The sequence below is a fragment of the Gavialis gangeticus genome, unplaced genomic scaffold (genome assembly GCF_001723915.1).
Source record: "Gavialis gangeticus isolate Ggan-Ray unplaced genomic scaffold, GavGan_comp1, whole genome shotgun sequence".
Classification (NCBI taxonomy): domain Eukaryota; kingdom Metazoa; phylum Chordata; order Crocodylia; family Gavialidae; genus Gavialis; species Gavialis gangeticus.
Genome location: NW_017728992.1, coordinates 58,333,519 through 58,349,594, shown reverse-complemented (window position 1 = coordinate 58,349,594; position 16,076 = coordinate 58,333,519). Strand labels below are relative to the sequence as shown.

The following is a 16,076-nucleotide window of genomic DNA, read 5'->3' as shown; positions in this document are numbered from 1 at the left end:
AGCAAGATATGCATCCAAACGCCTTCTGAATGAGTCCAGAGAAGGTGCTTGCACCAGCTTTGGGGGAGTCTGTTCCAGACCCTGGACACACGGACTGTAAAGGAGTTTTTCCTTATGTCCAGTCTAAACTGGCCTTCCAGGAGTTTGTGGCCATTAGACCCTGTTATCCCTTGGGGAGCCCTGGTGAACAACTGTTCTCCCAGATCTTGGTGCATCCCCCTTCTATACTTATAGACTGCCACTAAGTTCCCCCTGAGCCTTCTCTTTTCCAGATTGAAAAGCCATTTGCCACCCCTACTGCCTCCTTCCCCGCCAGCGCCCCACGCAGGGCTTGCACCCCCTGGCAACTGACCTCCACCACTTGCTCCTCCCCTTCCCCCACTTAGCCCTTCCCCACTTTCCCTCTGTTGCAGCTCTGGCTCCAGCTCTCACCACACCCCAATGCTCACCCCGACTCCAGCCTGGGGCATGGAGCACATGGTTGCTCTGGGGCTGGAGCTGCTGTCACTGCTGTGTAGCTGGGCTGAGGCCAGTGCACCCGTGTGCTCTGTGACCTGAGCTAGAGCCAAGATGGAGGGTAAAAGGCACCGGGGGGTGGGGCAAAGGCTATGTGGGGGGGCAGGGTGCGGGGTGCAGCAACTCTAACTGGTCCTGAGCCTGGGTCAGGCCCAGAATCGGAGCCACTGCCTTCCCTTCCCCCACTTGTACTTGAATCCAAGATGAGGGGCTCCCCCCTTGAATGCTGAACCAGGGAAAAACCTCATCTTGAATTCAGGTGCATATGGTAAAGCTCTTCAGCTCTTCTTATAGTTTCATAGTTTCTAGGATCGGAAGGGACCTGAGAAGATCATCTAGTCCGACCCCCTGCCATGGCAGGAAAGAGTACTGGGGTCAAACGACCCCAGCAAGGTGTTCATCTAACCTCTTCTTAAAAACCCCCAGCGTAGGAGCCAGCACCACTTCTCTTGGAAGTTGGTTCCAGACCCTAGCCGCCCTGACCATGAAGTAGCGCCTTCTGATGTCTAACCTAAATCTACCCTCTGCAAGCTTGCGACCATTGTTCCTGGTCACTCCTGGCTGTGCTCAGGGGAACAGTGACTCCCCCAATGCCTTCTGATCCCCCCTGACCAGTTTGTAACAGGCCACAAGATCCCCCCTCAGCCTTCTCTTGTGGAGGCTGAACAGGTTCAGGTCCCGTAGTCTCTCCTCATAGGGCCTGCCCTGCAGTCCCCTGATCATGCGAGTGGCCCTCCTCTGGACCCTCTCCATGCTGTCCACATCCCTCTTGAAGTGCGGCGCCCAGAACTGGACGCAGTACTCCAACTGCGGCCTGACCAGTGCCGCATAAAGGGGGAGGATCACCTCTCTGGACCTGCTCGAGATGCATCTGTGGATGCATGACAAGGTACGGTTGGCCTTCCTAACTGCCTCCCCACACTGCCGACCCATGTTCATCTTGGAGTCAATGATGACTCCAAGATCCTTTTCCACCTCCGTGCTGACAAGAGGGGAGCTCCCTAACCTGTAGGTATGGTGCCGGTTGTTCCTCCCCAGGTGCATCACCTTGCACTTGTCCGTGTTGAAACCCATCCTATTCTTATCCGCCCACCCTTGTAACCTGTCCAGGTCCGATTGTAGCCTGCTTCTTCCTTCTAGCATGCCCACGTCCCCCCACATCTTAGTGTCATCAGCAAATTTGAACAGGGTGCTTTTCACCCCCTTGTCCAAATCACTGATGAAGATGTTGAACAGCGCGGGCCTGAGGACTGAACCCTGCGGAACCCCACTGCCCACGTCCTTCCAAGTTGAGAAGGACCCATCCACTACCACCCTCTGGGGTGTTATAGTTATATATACCTTATAGTGTTCAAGGTGTCTTATTTAGCAGACACGTGAACAGTTTTTGATGTTTTCTAGTGCCTTTTTATACCTGAAGTAAACCTTTGTAGGCCTTTAAAGACAGGTTAGTTATCTGACAGTTTCTAGAGTTGCTGAGTTTCTGCTACAGGGATAACTGTCTCCCGCTAAAGAAAAAAAAGTGGCATGAAGGGTCAGAACTGTTAGGTGTTTCTTTTAAATTACAGCCTTGTTTTGATGATCCTTTTCAAGCTGTTTGACGAACTGTTCAAGCTATTAAAACAGTGTTTTGAGGGAAAAGGTCTCCTTGTAACTCCCAAATACTATGGGGCCTGACCTGGAAATGTGCACCTGCACTTTGTGCGTGATGAAGGAGATAGTTTTGGTGAAACAGTTGAGGTGTCGGTAGAGCTCAGTCTCACGATGTGGGCAGCAGCACATTTTGCAACTCAGGACCTGATCTCCTTGTGAAAAGGGATTGCTACTTCTCTTCTTTTTGTTTCCCTCTAGATCTCCCCGGAAGTCTTGTGCAAGGAGGGGATCAGGGTGCACCGTACTGTACAGCAGAGTGGACAGTTTGTTGTCTGCTTTCCGGGATCCTTTGTGTCTAAAGTGTGTTGTGGCTACAGTGTTTCTGAAACAGTGCACTTTGCTACCACCCAGTGGACAAGCATGGGTTTTAAAACTGCCAAGGTAAGGCAAGAAAAGGAGGTGAACACAAATTAGCTGCATCTTAGTCAACAAATTAAGCCCTTCAGCACGAGTGGCATGGAGACTCATGGAACTCCAGAGGGATTTGCAAAGTTGTATTTTAAAATAATAATTATTTCTGCATTGCACGTTGCATTTTTTTGGCTCCAGAAGAAAATCTGGAAGTAGTAAGTGGGTGCATCTACATGTGCCATTAAGGCAACATAATAAACTGTGGCACAGTTTGCACCAGTCAGCTGCTCCTGGGTCATAACCACAGCAGTTTGAGCTGGGGCGGAGTAGCCCCGGACTGGCAGAGAGCCTGGAGGGTCAGCCCTGGACTCTGGGTAGTGGTGTTGGGCGGCAGAGGGGCTGATTGGGGCACAAGGGTGCTAAAGTGCAGGGCTGGGCAGCAGGCAGCCCCTGTCCTTTAGCACCCTTTTGCCCCAGCCAGCCTGTGTCACTGTCTACACGTGTTGCAGCAGAGTTAATTAATTTACTGCACCCTAATACTGGTGCACGTGTCGATGGTGATGCTTTAGTGTGGAGCTGATTAGTCAACTCTACAGTAAAGTCCACGTGTAGATGCACCCACTGATAACCAAAAAAAACCTCATGCGGATCTGAAAATGGGAGGAGGTTAATTTAGAGTTAGGCTTGTAACTACTGACAGGGAAGCTTCACAAAAATTTATAAAGAGATTTCAACTGTATATAGTGTGATGCTTGCTGGATTTATCTGATGCAACTTGTCCAAGTGCAATTTGAATTTCAAATGTAAATAGCAGATAAAATATAGTCATCACTTCCTTTGATAGGCAAAATGGATTACCATATTCCTTTGAATACGACAAACATTTTTTAAACCATTTCTTCTAAAACTAGCCTGCATATTAAATTTAGGTTTAACAAAAAAAGTAAAAAGCTCTTATAGGCACCTTAGAATCCATATCCTTGTAATGGTGCCTGTAGGAAGTGATTTACTGTCATTTTAAACTGAGTCAGAAGATTTGAGTGCACGTAAAATTCAGTTACATTCTTTGTATTCAGATGAGTACAGTAGCTTTCACAGCTCTGCTGTGATGTTTGCATCTGTTTCTGTCCTTCATGAGAGACAAAGGACTGATTTGACTTGCAGGCAAAACTCTGGGGCCTATTGACCAGCCACATTTGACCGTAGGCAGCCAGTAAATTCACTTCCTTCCTCCTTTCCACACCATTAACAGATACGCCACCCAGCCACAAAAGCAAATGCACTCACCCAGCCTGCTGCTTCTGTAGATGACTGCTTGGCCTCTACTCCTTGTGGGGGACCCATTCTGTACATATATACTCCCAGAATGCAGTGTTGGTTTCCATGTATTGGCAGCATTTATAGATAAGCCAGCAGTATGATTTATCATGTTTTAGCATTGATCTACATGTTTTAGCCTCAGATCAAACCATCGCTATGTTCCAGGATTTTCAAGTTGGGGAAGACAGCTTGACTGTGGGCAATAAGCAATTACATTTACCTTGTCAAGATCCTGGTTTTGGTCCTGTTGTATTCTGGGTAAATAAAATTCTTCCCAGACTGTTTTTACATTCAGTATATTATCAACACAAACACTTGTTTAAAAGTGAGGTTGTTTGTGGGTGGAATGGGATTTTGATCGAACCCTTTAGCAACTGGAGAGCGGCAACTGACGATGCACATCATATACACACGGTCCTGTTCAGCAGTTGTTGGACTGGCTCTTCATGTTTTAGCCTCAGATCAAACCGTCAATACCCTCCAGGATCTTCCAGTTGTGGAAAAAGCTTCTCTTTTAAGAGACAAGGCTTCTTACCAGCAATGAGTGATAGTTCTGCCTGTCCCACAAACCAAAGAGTGCTTTCTTTTGATTAACAGGCTATACGAGCTTTGTGTGGGAAAGATAGATAAAACCTGATGGATTGAAAATTCAGCAGACTCTGTGATAACCTGCCTTTTACAGCCTTTAGAAGAACCTGTATGGCTGTATCAAAATAACCTGGAAACCTCTATAGTATTGTTCCATCTGGCCCCCTACGCCCACCCCTGATCCTTCCCCCCTGCCACTTCTTTCTTCAAACCATGCCTTCTTCTCAGCTCCCTTTTGGAAATTCCAGCTTGCTTCCTTCACTTTAACTAGCTGCTCTGCCACTTTCAAAGACAGTCTGACTCAGTGCTTTTAGGAGGTCTGTGAAATATTATGCGTAGGCAGCAAGATTCCTCCTGAAGACCGTTAATGAACTGACAGACATTTGCATATCTTGTCAACTTTCAGTCCCAGACAACAATATTTTTAGTTTGCACATGCTTTGATAATATATTGGCTTTGTTCTTATTCTAAGTTGTTGTGATTTTATTCTATACTGTACATGGTGCACTGTGTTGTCTTGGTCAGCTGTTCTATATTACGTTTTGGCATGTGTCCTCAGGATGCCTTATAGGGAAATCTGAACTCACTGAACAGGATCTGAATGATGTCATCTGACTAATCTGGCTGTTATGAACTCAAGAAAACAAAATTCATAAACCAGTGGATGAAGTTAGGGAAAACTGTCATTTCAAAGTCCATCCTGTCATCTGGTAACATCCTATAAGATACAACGGGCAAGGTTTGGGACTGCCACTTCAACACTGATATGTGGGATTTCTCATTATGAGCATTCAAGCCAGTCGCAGCTCTACGTTTTGTGAATTGATTTTAAAAAATAAATTTATTATAGTGCATCCATGATTGAAGAGGGGCTGACGGAAGGGGAGCAGCATGCAGGGAAAAGCCTGCACTGCTGAGTGGGGGGAGAGGAGGAACAGCTAGAAGGGAAGAGCCTGCACTTATCTCCTCACTGGAGCCTGCACTTCACTTGCTTGTGTCTCTCCCAGCTGCGCCCTTCCACAGCTGTCATAGCACCCAGGGTGGCAGCTGCAGTGCCTTAGTTGAGATTCACTGTCCTGTCCCATTGTTCTCCCTCTTTCACTCATGGTTTCCCAAAGTGAGGTGCCCCCACAGTCAGCCTTGGTTGCTCTTTCCTCACTGCTGCGAATCAAGGAGCTGCAGAACATCCTATGTGCCTTTCCTAATGGCCTGGCCAACCCAGTCCCACCCTCCTGCAGCAGAAGCACCAAGTGGTCAGCTCTTTCCTCCTCTGCTACCAGCACTATTGAGTAACTTTCCTGGCACACTTGTTAATGGAAAGTACTTGGGTGGCACTGTAATCGCACATGAGACTTCACTTTCACTTGGTGCTCTCTCAAAATGGAGCAGTCTGGGGGTATTTGTACTGGAGAGGAAGTGCAGAGAGTATTTTGGTAGGTATGTAGAGAGTGAGGAAGAAGTTCAGAAATTAAGCTTAATGTTCTAGGTGTCTCATCACCTGGTTAGTGAGGACAGCCTGCAAATCAGGCTAAGTTTAACTCGGTTTTCCATTTTTGTTTTGCATCTACCTTTCCACGAGGTGTTCCTTGCAAAGGTGGCACCTTCAAGTCACTCTGTGGTGTAAAAGTTGTTTGGCCTGCTCCTACTCTGTTTTTAATAAATAGATCCTCTTTGGATGCTGGAAAAGTCAAAGTCTTGCCCAGCTGCAAAGTGGAAAAGGGAATTAGCCTGAATATGCAAGTACAGGAAAGGGGTTCACCTTCAACAGGCAACAGCCCCCCAGTCAGAGGAATCGGTGCAGGGCAAAGTGGTGTTGTACCTTCAGAGACTTGCACAGAGAGGTTCCCACCAACAGGACAATTCCTATCAATGTATGATTTCACTTTGCTCCCCTCTCTGCCCATCCTTCCCTTCTTCCCATTCTGCCATTTGCTTGGATTCCAGTCCTGGATTTGTGTGTACTACATCTGTTATGCCCCCAATGTGCTTAGTGATTTAAGACTAAAACAGCTTACCTCAAAAAGCCAGAAACAAAGGAGACTGAGCAGTCTCATGACCTTAGGAGGAATAATCCCATTACTTAATTCAGACAGGTTTGGTTCACTTCTAGTAGACATCCCACGAAAAGGCCTTACGATTGTTGGGTTGTGTTGAGCAGGTTATGCAGTATTGTTTGGTGGACGGCCAAGTTGTCCTAGTGCACATCCCAAAGGGGGTCCAGAGGAGGTCGTCTCTATGATGTCATGCTTTCTCTATCCTTCTTCCTGATTGAATAGGATTCTCTCGCTAAGATGTGTACTTGAAATGTGGTGAAAGTCAGTTTACAGTAGAGCACCTGCCAAATACTGAAGGTTTTTTTTTTTCACTGCATGAGATCACTGGTACAGATTTTGGCTAACTGAATTTTTGCCGCACTAGATTGCAAAATAATGTATTGTATCTGTAAAGGGGAAGCAACAGAAACCTTAGAGTTAAGCTCTTCAGCTCTCTTGCTTTGTAGCAATGCATTTGCTTTCAGATTTATATAAAATGTTAGACAAGCCGACTGTGGCCTCCTTGTGGGAACCAGCTGTCTGAGATGGCAAAGTTTCTGTGCGTGTTTGTGTGTGTGCACGTGTATTTACTTGAGCCTGTCTTAGGCTTCACAATTGCGTTCTGTGACAAAGTTTAACCTAATGCAGGTGCAGGAAGTCTTCATACCAGTGGCTTTTTCACTGAGTTTTGTTCAAGAACTAACTTTGAAATCTGTTGGCTCAGGAAATGAAGAAACGACGTATAGCCAAGCCATTTTCAATGGAAAAGCTGCTGTATCAGATTGCAACGGCAGAAGCAAAAAAGGAAAATGGGCCGACTCTGAGTACGATATCGTCACTTCTTGGAGAGCTCAGGTAACAAATAGAAACCTGTTCCAATTACTCTGTGCTCCACGAGCAAACTTCTAAGAACGATAGTCTTAAGTCTCAATTTGAGACAAAACTTCCAGCTACTAACCTAGCAAACCCACTTCAACACAGCCACAAATGGAAGCAATAGCTTATTTGGCTGTTTTTGAAGACAGCGCCAGCGGTTAAGTTCTCGCTCTCTCTCTCTCTCTCTCTCTCTCTGTAAGCATTCCCTGCCTCCGGTACCACTGAAGAATTAATAACTCTAAGGTTTGGTGCGGGTTTGTATTTTTAAAAAAATTTGATGCTAGGAGTCAGGATTTCCTGATGCACTAAAACATAAGCAGTATGGTTTCAAAGTGTTCAGCTTTTCTTTTGGAGCGAAAGGCTTTTACTCTCTTGGTGCCATTCCAGTTACAGATTGTGCACCAAGAAAGCTCAGTGGTAGTGCTGAAGATACTTGTATAGCATAGTACATTTTAACGCGACAAGTTTTTTCTTTTTAATTTCTTCTATTTCTGCATTGGCGATATTACATCTTGCACTAGCCCTTGAGTATGTCCTAGGAACCAGTTTGTACTCTTTTTTTCCCCTCCACAGACATCAAGAAATAGTACGTAGGGTTTCACAAGTAATATGTAGGGAAGCATAATAGCACATTGCCTTGCTTCTTATGTAATGATCTTGTCTTTTGTTCCCTACCATGTAGTGTTGCCTGTCTTTCAAGTTTGACAACTGGGTAGTACTGGACGTAGTACTCAAGTAATCGAAGGGTCCAGAAACAGTTTTGATGAGTGGAATCTACAAACTGTATTTAACAAAACTAGCATGTTCATTTGGAAAATGTCCAATGACACATTAAGGGCGGGGGGAAAACCCTCATGATGTGTATTAGTGTTTAAAATGAAATGCAGAACTGCTTGCAGGTGTTCAAGGACAGTTTATCTGCAGCCTACTCCCCTGGGGGAATAATTGTATCCACATGCATTTTTCCTCCAAGGGGGAAGAGTCTGCAAATGTGAGGGGCACTAGTCCTTGCTGTTGCAATGCCACATTGATCTTTTATCAGGGTAGTTCTCAAACTCGTTCATATCCTGGGTAGCTTCTTAAGGTCAGAATCCTCTGGAGATGTTTGCCCTGTGCCTGCCATCATCAAACCAAACCAAAGCCAAGTTTCTCCTGGGTGTTTTTTGGTCTGCATCTCTTGGTCCCCACCTGCCTGTGGTGGTCAACTTGTGGGCCTTCCTTTTCCCAGTTGATTAGCTTGTCCACCTACTTTTTTAGCCATCTTTACTATTAAGCTGCTGCTGTCTCCCTTCTTCCTTCCTTCCTTCCTAGTTCACTTCCATGGGCAACTCTCCTCAGCCCAGCTCAGACCACATTCCTGGCTCTTCCCTCATGCTGCGCAGTGCAGCACAAGTAGTGTTGCCTATTTTCTAGACACAGGAGACTCATCTCCCTTCCTAACCAAATCCCCATCCTCTGCTCCCTAACTATGCAGCAAGACGGTCTTTTGGCATACTCGCTCACCCTGCTCCCACTGTCTCAGCAACAGGAAAGCTCATCTCTGCCTCCTGGTGTAAGGAGTTACACCATGCCTCCTGGCTGCTTCTCCTCAAGACAATTTTTAGGAACTTGAGGAATATCAGCCCTGTTAGCCACAGCACCCAGCTCTCCACGTGGACTTGTGGACCTCTAGGAAGTGCTCTGCAGTTTCCAGTGCTCTGTGAATCAGTTTAAGAACCATTCTTTTGATACACTGGTCGCTATTAAAATCTCTGGAGGACTGTTGCGGTTAGGTATGGGTATGACGGTGCTAGCAGAGTCCCTCCTACCATCTGTAGGGAACGGTGCCAGGCCTCAGGTGGAACCTGGAGTTCTGCTGTGTGTGAAGGTTTCAATGGCGATCATGGTACAAAGGGACCTGAGTGCAGTTCTGTGGCATTGCAGGGGAGATGCCAGTTTTCTAACTTTGTAAAATGTTTGCAGGGACACGGAGCTGAGGCAGCGACAGCAGCTTTATGAGGCAGGTCTGCATTCTTCAGCCCGCTATGGGAGCCTCGACAGCAGCAGTTCGGGGATGGATGGAAAGAAAAAGCCTCGAAAGTGGTTGCAGTTAGAGACGTCGGAGAGGAGGTGTCAGATTTGCCAGCATCTATGTTACCTGTCAATGGTAAGCAAAATACTTGGCACACCCTGTGGCATCACTGTCCTTGCAAACACAACTCCATCTTCAGCTGACTTTACTATTAGACCATAAATACTTGGCAAAAGCACACAACTGCTGCACAGCCACAGGTTGCAATACAAAGAGCACAGGCCTGAAAGATGACTAGATTTAATTTAGGTTTACCACAAGGAGCACTGACTTGATCCCTGGTGAACAGAAGGTTGACTTCATTCTAGCTTCCTCTTCCCTGCAGTCAGGGCTACATGTTGCCTTGTTTGGGGAAAGGAACAAACTGAAGAGCTCTCCGCCCCAGTTGACGTATGCTGGCAATTCAGATGCATACCCAGGATCCCAGGCAGGCTTGCACAGCCTACTCTGTCAGGGCTTCACTGCTGCTGGCCCTCAGGCTAGCCTAGAGTACAGCCAACTCAACTGCGCCTACATCTGCTGGGGACAGTGGGTTTGTAGGGCAAACCCAGGTCACATTTCCAAACTTCTCTCCACAACTACAAGGGCTAAACACTTGGTTATGGGGGGAGGGGAGCAAAAGGAACCAAAGCCACACTTCATATAATAGTTTATGTCCAGGAGTTGGGATGTAACACACAGAGGGTCAGACTGCTGACTGACACCCAGCAGGTGTGTCAGTGTTTCATGTCTTTCTACCCATCTTTGTTTGGCTGGATTTCTGGTTATAAACATTCATCTTTGAATAAGCCGTATTTAAATAAAGTTAGTCAGAACTAATGAATTGAATTTCTGTGATGAAAAACCACCATCTAAAGGAAAGACCAGACACTTTATGGAAAGCTCAGTGTCCACAGGTACCACTGAACCAGTTCATGGAGGATTAGTTCAGGTCTGTTTTTGAAATGGTGCCAGTTGAAGCTGGTTTATTAATTTGTACATTTGGATACTTGCAATTTAAACCACATCTAAAATAGTCTGTGTTGTGTGTGTCCATGTCCTAAAAGGCAAACTTCCATGTGCAAATTTGGTCATAAGAACTCAACTGAATGAAAAATGTGTTCGTTCTCTTGTTACTTGCAGAGACCGTAGCAAAGGAGATGACAGCTGGACCCAACTGTGGCTCAGGGATCAGCAACAGAAAAGTTACCTTGCTAGTTGCAGGACTGAATTCTCTACTCATTTAAATCTGTCCACCCTGTTCAGAGACTATTAGATTGCTTACTGAAGGACGAGTTTGTCGTATAGGATGTGTATTATTCTTGAAGTCAGTGATGGAGGACAGAACCCAGGTTGGTTCAGAGATCCCCAGCTGAGTTTGCAAGGCTAGCAGTCAGGAATTTTTCCCCCCATTTTTGCACCGAGCAAAAGTGATGTGGACTCAGTGAAATGTACTGATTTAAGGAATCCTGTGAAGCAGTTCCCAACTTTAGCCCCATTCTAGATTGTATCTAAACTGATGTTTAAGGGCTTCAATTCTGTACTCATGTCAGCTTGGTTTTGTTCTTCACGATTTATTGCTGTTTCACCATCACTGTTACTGGTAATAAAAGAACTGTATAAGCCCCCAAAATGCCCTCTGCTTCATTTCCTTCAGAGTCCAGCTTCTCATCCTCTGCGTTGAGTATGCAATGTAGTAACAAAAGGGTTGTCCTTAGAGCCATCAGCATCCAGCCTATCGCCTGCTAGTAGTTTAATCACCACACCTTGTAGTACAATCCCTTTTCTCAGAAGGCTCAGCTGTCACCTCCACATGTGGAGTACAGCAAGTTTAAAATCAAGAACAAGCACTTTTGAATTCAACAATGAACCCTGATTTATCTACAGAAAATGGCTAACTTTTAAATAGCTTGAATTCAGTTAAGAACCTTACAATTTATGGAGGATTTCTTGATAGCCTGCTCTTGTTGGAGAGGGCTGGAGTGTTAACTAACAGCTGGAGGGGCCAGGACTCCTGTTGTGTACCTCATTATAAACACGGACACTTGCTACAGTGCAGGACTTCTTTAATGCAAGTAGGATATGGACTGAGGGGGAAGTCTGAGGAAGAAAGCAGGAGCACTCAGGAGCATTTTCTCTTGAGACTGGGTGTAGAAAAGTCACTGCAGCCTTTTGCTTCAGCTAGGGAGAGTTAAATTCATTTATCCTTGCAGCATTGGTATTTATTGGTGCTTAAGATTAAATAGTTCGTCACAGAAATGCTGGGTGAAGAGGACAGGAGAAATCACAAGTTTCTTCCCCCGCCCCCCAGTTCATTCTGATCTCTCACCTTTTCCAGACATGCAACAACTTGCCTTCTGCCCCTCTGATCCTAAAGAGCAGGGAGGAGCCTGCTACCTTAGGTATTCTTGGGGGGTTTTTTGTAGCCATCCCCTGGGTGAACAGATTTCTTCTTTATACTTATTCTCTCTGCCCCCTTGAATCAGAGGCAGTCAGCAAAAGAAGTGCTGTGCGCTGGGCCAAGCCCTCTCCAAATCTGCACTTACACACCAAACAGTGTGTTGGATGTGACTTGGTTTTGGATCTTATTGTTTTCCCTCTGTGTTTCTGTTAGGTGGTTCAGGAGAACGAAAACGTCGTCTTCTGCCTGGAGTGTGCCCTGCGGCATGTGGAAAAACAGAAGTCTTGTCGGGGACTGAAAATGATGTATCGTTATGACGAGGTCTGTACCATATAGCTGGTTGTCTTCAGGTTGGTGATGGCACTGGCTTCTAGAATTGAATATCTGCGCCCAGTCTTTCTTACCCTGTTCCTGTCTCTTGTGACAGAGGCTCCAGTAGATCGTGTATTTGTTTTCTGGGACAAGAACAACGTGCTTTTTTGCTGGTTATCACAGTACCATAAGCAGAGATTGAAAATATTTCTCTACAAAGATTAGAACTAGAAGATATTAATTGGTTTAGGACCCTTTCAAATGCTGAAGCAATATACTCAGTAGTCAACTTAAAGCAACCTCAGCTCAAAGACTAAGTGAAAGTAATTTCTTACTTGCTGTGTGTCCAGTCAGAACTTGGGCATGGAGGGCCCATAGTGTACAGGTGGATGGAGTCACTGTAGTAATGTGAGCCAGGTTAGAAATGAAAAAAGCAGAGGCTCAGAGGTGCAAGTTTAGGAGTGGTCTTGGATTCCTTGCTCTGCTCCTACATAGCAGCATCTGTTAGTAGTAATCACTCATACTAGCACTGTATACTACTCGGTAGCACTCACTACATGGTAGCACCTGGCATCTCCAGCTGGCTTCTGTCCTGGGGAAGCAAAGACTAACACTGAAGGCAACGAAGTAGAGAGACTGATAGAGAGGGGGCTGCCAGCTGTACTTGACAGATGCATCAGGAAGAAGCCATTTATTGTTTCCATGAGTTGCAGGTAGCGAAGATGACTTCTGGACAGGGGGAGGGGACCTGCAGATCCATTTTTGGGTATTCAGTCTTTAGTCCTTGCTGCAGTTTGAAGTTATTTTCTTTCAGCTTTAATAAATACATCACTAAAAAGCCCAACTAACAGGTTACCAGGGGGCTTGGGGGGCAGATTGTACAGTTACATTGTTCTGTTAAGCCCCCTGGACCCATATTGGGTACTGCTGAATCTCTCTCCATCTCTCAGGTAGACATTGCGACTGTAAGGCAGTGTCATGAGAAAGAGGGAGCCTCATGAAGCTCTGCTGAACATCTGAGCCCAAGTCATTTCTCCAGACATTCGTAGCTTTGTTGCAGAGATGCTTTCTCAGGGCCTTTAACCATGTACCAACGTTTTAAAGTTACTCCTTTCAACAGGATAGTGGATGCTAATGACTCACGTTAGCTGGACACTAATACAGTGAGGCAGCTGCTGTTGTGAGGAGGGCAAAGAACTCTCCTTCAGTATCTCAGTGCTGTCTACTAAGGGTTAACTTAATGGCAAAACTGGTGAAACATTTTTATATCTCAAAATCAAACTAACTGCAGCCCTGGCAGGTCTTTCTCTTGGACCAAACATGGTGTGGCATTCATGAGCTCTTGCTATGGAGATGGCTGGGTTTGGAAGGGGGGTTCTGCAATCATCTGTAGCTGGAAAAAGAGAAACAGAACTGTTAATTGGTTTGTTTTTCCTCCTCTTCAAACAGGAACAAATCATCAGCCTAGTCAATCAAATCTGTGGAAAAGTATCTGGTAAAAATGGCAGCATTGAGAACTGTATCAGCAAGCCTACACCAAAAAGAGGGCCTCGGAAGAGAGCGACAGTCGACGTGCCATCATCTAGGCTTTCATCCTCCAGTTCATCCAAAAGTGCTTCAAGTTAATCCTGAAGATGCCAACACTCTCATTTTGTCGATTTATATATATTTTTTGTAATTATTATACCATAGTTTGGAGTACTTGCTGTAGAATACAAGCTGTCTTTGCACTAGCTCTAAAGAAGATTTTCTTCTGGTTTTAGAGAACTAATTTTGTTTTAGCATTAAACTGTTGAATTTTTTTTGTACTTAGGATAGTTAGATACAGCAGTCAGATTTTTTTAAACTGCCGTATGTTCACTGTTTTAAAACCGGCGAGGGGCTGATAAAAATTAATTTGTATTGTCCCTATGGCTGAAAAAAAGCCTTTTTTTCTTTGGTAACTGTGAAAAAAGGCTTTCAACCCATTTTGAATAGGTTAAAGTTTGATGTGTTTTATAATTTGTTCTCCAGTCATGTGAGCAGATTTTTTCTAGAGCGAAAAGGGATAGGAGACAAAACTTGAAAGATATTGCTTTACTTTGGCTGTCTTTTATTCTGTCACGGCAAGATGAGTTTTGTAATTTTTTAAATTGGAGAATACGCTCTTTCTTTGGGAGGTTATGGCAGCTGAAGATGGACTTTGGTTCCTAACCGTAGGCAAAATGAGATTTGGAGTAAGTATGTTCTCTTTTACCAGCACATCACTATGCATCTGTTCGAGGGGGAAAAATAAAAAATAAAAAAAAGGAGGAAAAGAAGACTGCCTGCCTTGAGGAGTCACGTGAGGGGAAAACTGTGCCTGATTTCATTAGGAAATCCATTCTGTTATTTTTTGGTGCTGTTGGCTACTTTATCAAAAACCCTTCAATAGCATCCTTAAAAAGAAAAGAAAAATAAAGTGATTGAAGCCATAAGTGCTTCTTTGTCATAGACGTGCAATCTTTCTAACATTCCATTTCCATTCCACTGCTGTTTTTCACACCCTTTACACAGTCGAGCATTAATGTTTATTTTGAATTTGTTTCATTATATGATCACATTTAGAGCCACTAGCAGGTCTGCCTATTTCTTTTGAATGTGAAAATGCATTTGCTTTCATCTTGTCTATTTTTTTCTCTTCATGTTGTAACAAAAAAAAAAACCCACAAAAAAAAAAAACAAATCACACCTTTTGTACATATACCTGTAAATTTTTTTAAATACTTGAGCCTTTTCTTGGGGTGGGGGGAGGGGTGATGCGGAGACAAGATGAAGAAAAGCCTTACGTTTCACTTTCTTCATCGGTTGGATTGGATGCTTACAGGGTTTTTCTTGTAACATTTATAAGTGCTGCTTACATCACTGAACAACAACAAAAAATAATAATGGAGTAGCTGTTGCCCTTTTCTGGTTGTGTACAGTATGTGTGGAATAAAAAAGGGAAAATGTTTTCACAAACTGTTTTGTTTCATAATTGAATTCAACAATACCGTAGCTACCCATATTGCACTGAGCTTGCCAGTGGTGACTGTCAGGAAAGTCCTATAATACAATTTGTTGGTTGTTGTTGCAGAAGACTGAACTGTTTTGGAATATTTAACAATAACATAAACAGAGTCAAGTGTTTTCAAATGTGGTTGTCTGGTTTTTATGGCCTTGCTGTGTACTTTTCCCTCTTGACAGTAAACTTCTGACTATGGCTTACAGTTTGACATTTAATTTATTAGCGCTGCTCTGCTCTCTTTCCTTGTAAGGAAAGACTTCATGTTGTTTATTGCCAGGTTTTTTTTTCCTTTTGTTTACTTTCCAGGTTTGTACTACGAGGTTTAATAAAAAAAAGAAAACTTTTTTGGACATTGTGTGTCTTCTGGGAAGTTAGTGAATGAAAGGGTCTGCTTATCTGAAAGAAAGCATTTAATTTCATCTGCAACTCGTTAGTAAGTTGCCAGTTGGCCAGTTATTATCTAGACTGTTTGTGTCCTGACTTAAGTTGGAAACTACCTGCCAAACAGCAAGAGAAAGCTGAATCTACAAGAAAGCGGTCCGTCCCAGGCTGGCAGGTTTCAAGGACTTCCTCATTCTACTCCAGTAGCTTTGCCAGCAAAGGGGGGGCGGGGGTCTTCCGAAAGGAGCTTCTCTTGTTATTCATCCTTTACCTAAACTGCTTCTGATTATACTATCCCCCTCAGTGCAGGAACAGCAGAAGCCAGGATCTTCCTAAAGGCAAAGCTACTCTTTTGAAGTAGCCAGAGTGAGGCTGGACAAGAAAGAGGTGTCATACCTCTTCAGATCTTAGAAGGAGGGAACTACTGTCAAGGATGGGAGGGAAGCAGAGGCACGTAGCAAACGCCTCAGCCTTTTAGAAGGATTTCATGGCAGTCATTTTTCCAGGTAGCACACTGCTCAAACTGATGGTATACAGAATAAGCCTTGCCGCCTCCCCCCCCCCCCCCC

General features: G+C 44.7%; 1 protein-coding gene across 2 annotated transcripts in view; it reads left to right on the top strand.

Annotated features, from left to right (window-relative positions):
• JARID2 (jumonji and AT-rich interaction domain containing 2) overlaps window positions 1–15,476 on the top strand; it is a 410,278-nt gene extending 394,802 nt beyond the window's left edge. For both annotated transcript variants that reach the window (XM_019523000.1, XM_019523003.1), the window contains 5 exons: window positions 2,368–2,550; window positions 7,187–7,317; window positions 9,301–9,484; window positions 12,003–12,110; window positions 13,551–15,476. In XM_019523000.1, the coding sequence (XP_019378545.1) occupies window positions 2,368–2,550; window positions 7,187–7,317; window positions 9,301–9,484; window positions 12,003–12,110; window positions 13,551–13,727 (783 nt within the window). In that variant the 3' untranslated portion in view covers window positions 13,728–15,476. The remainder of the gene's footprint in view (window positions 1–2,367; window positions 2,551–7,186; window positions 7,318–9,300; window positions 9,485–12,002; window positions 12,111–13,550) is intronic.
• The last annotated feature ends 600 nt before the right edge of the window (window positions 15,477–16,076 follow it).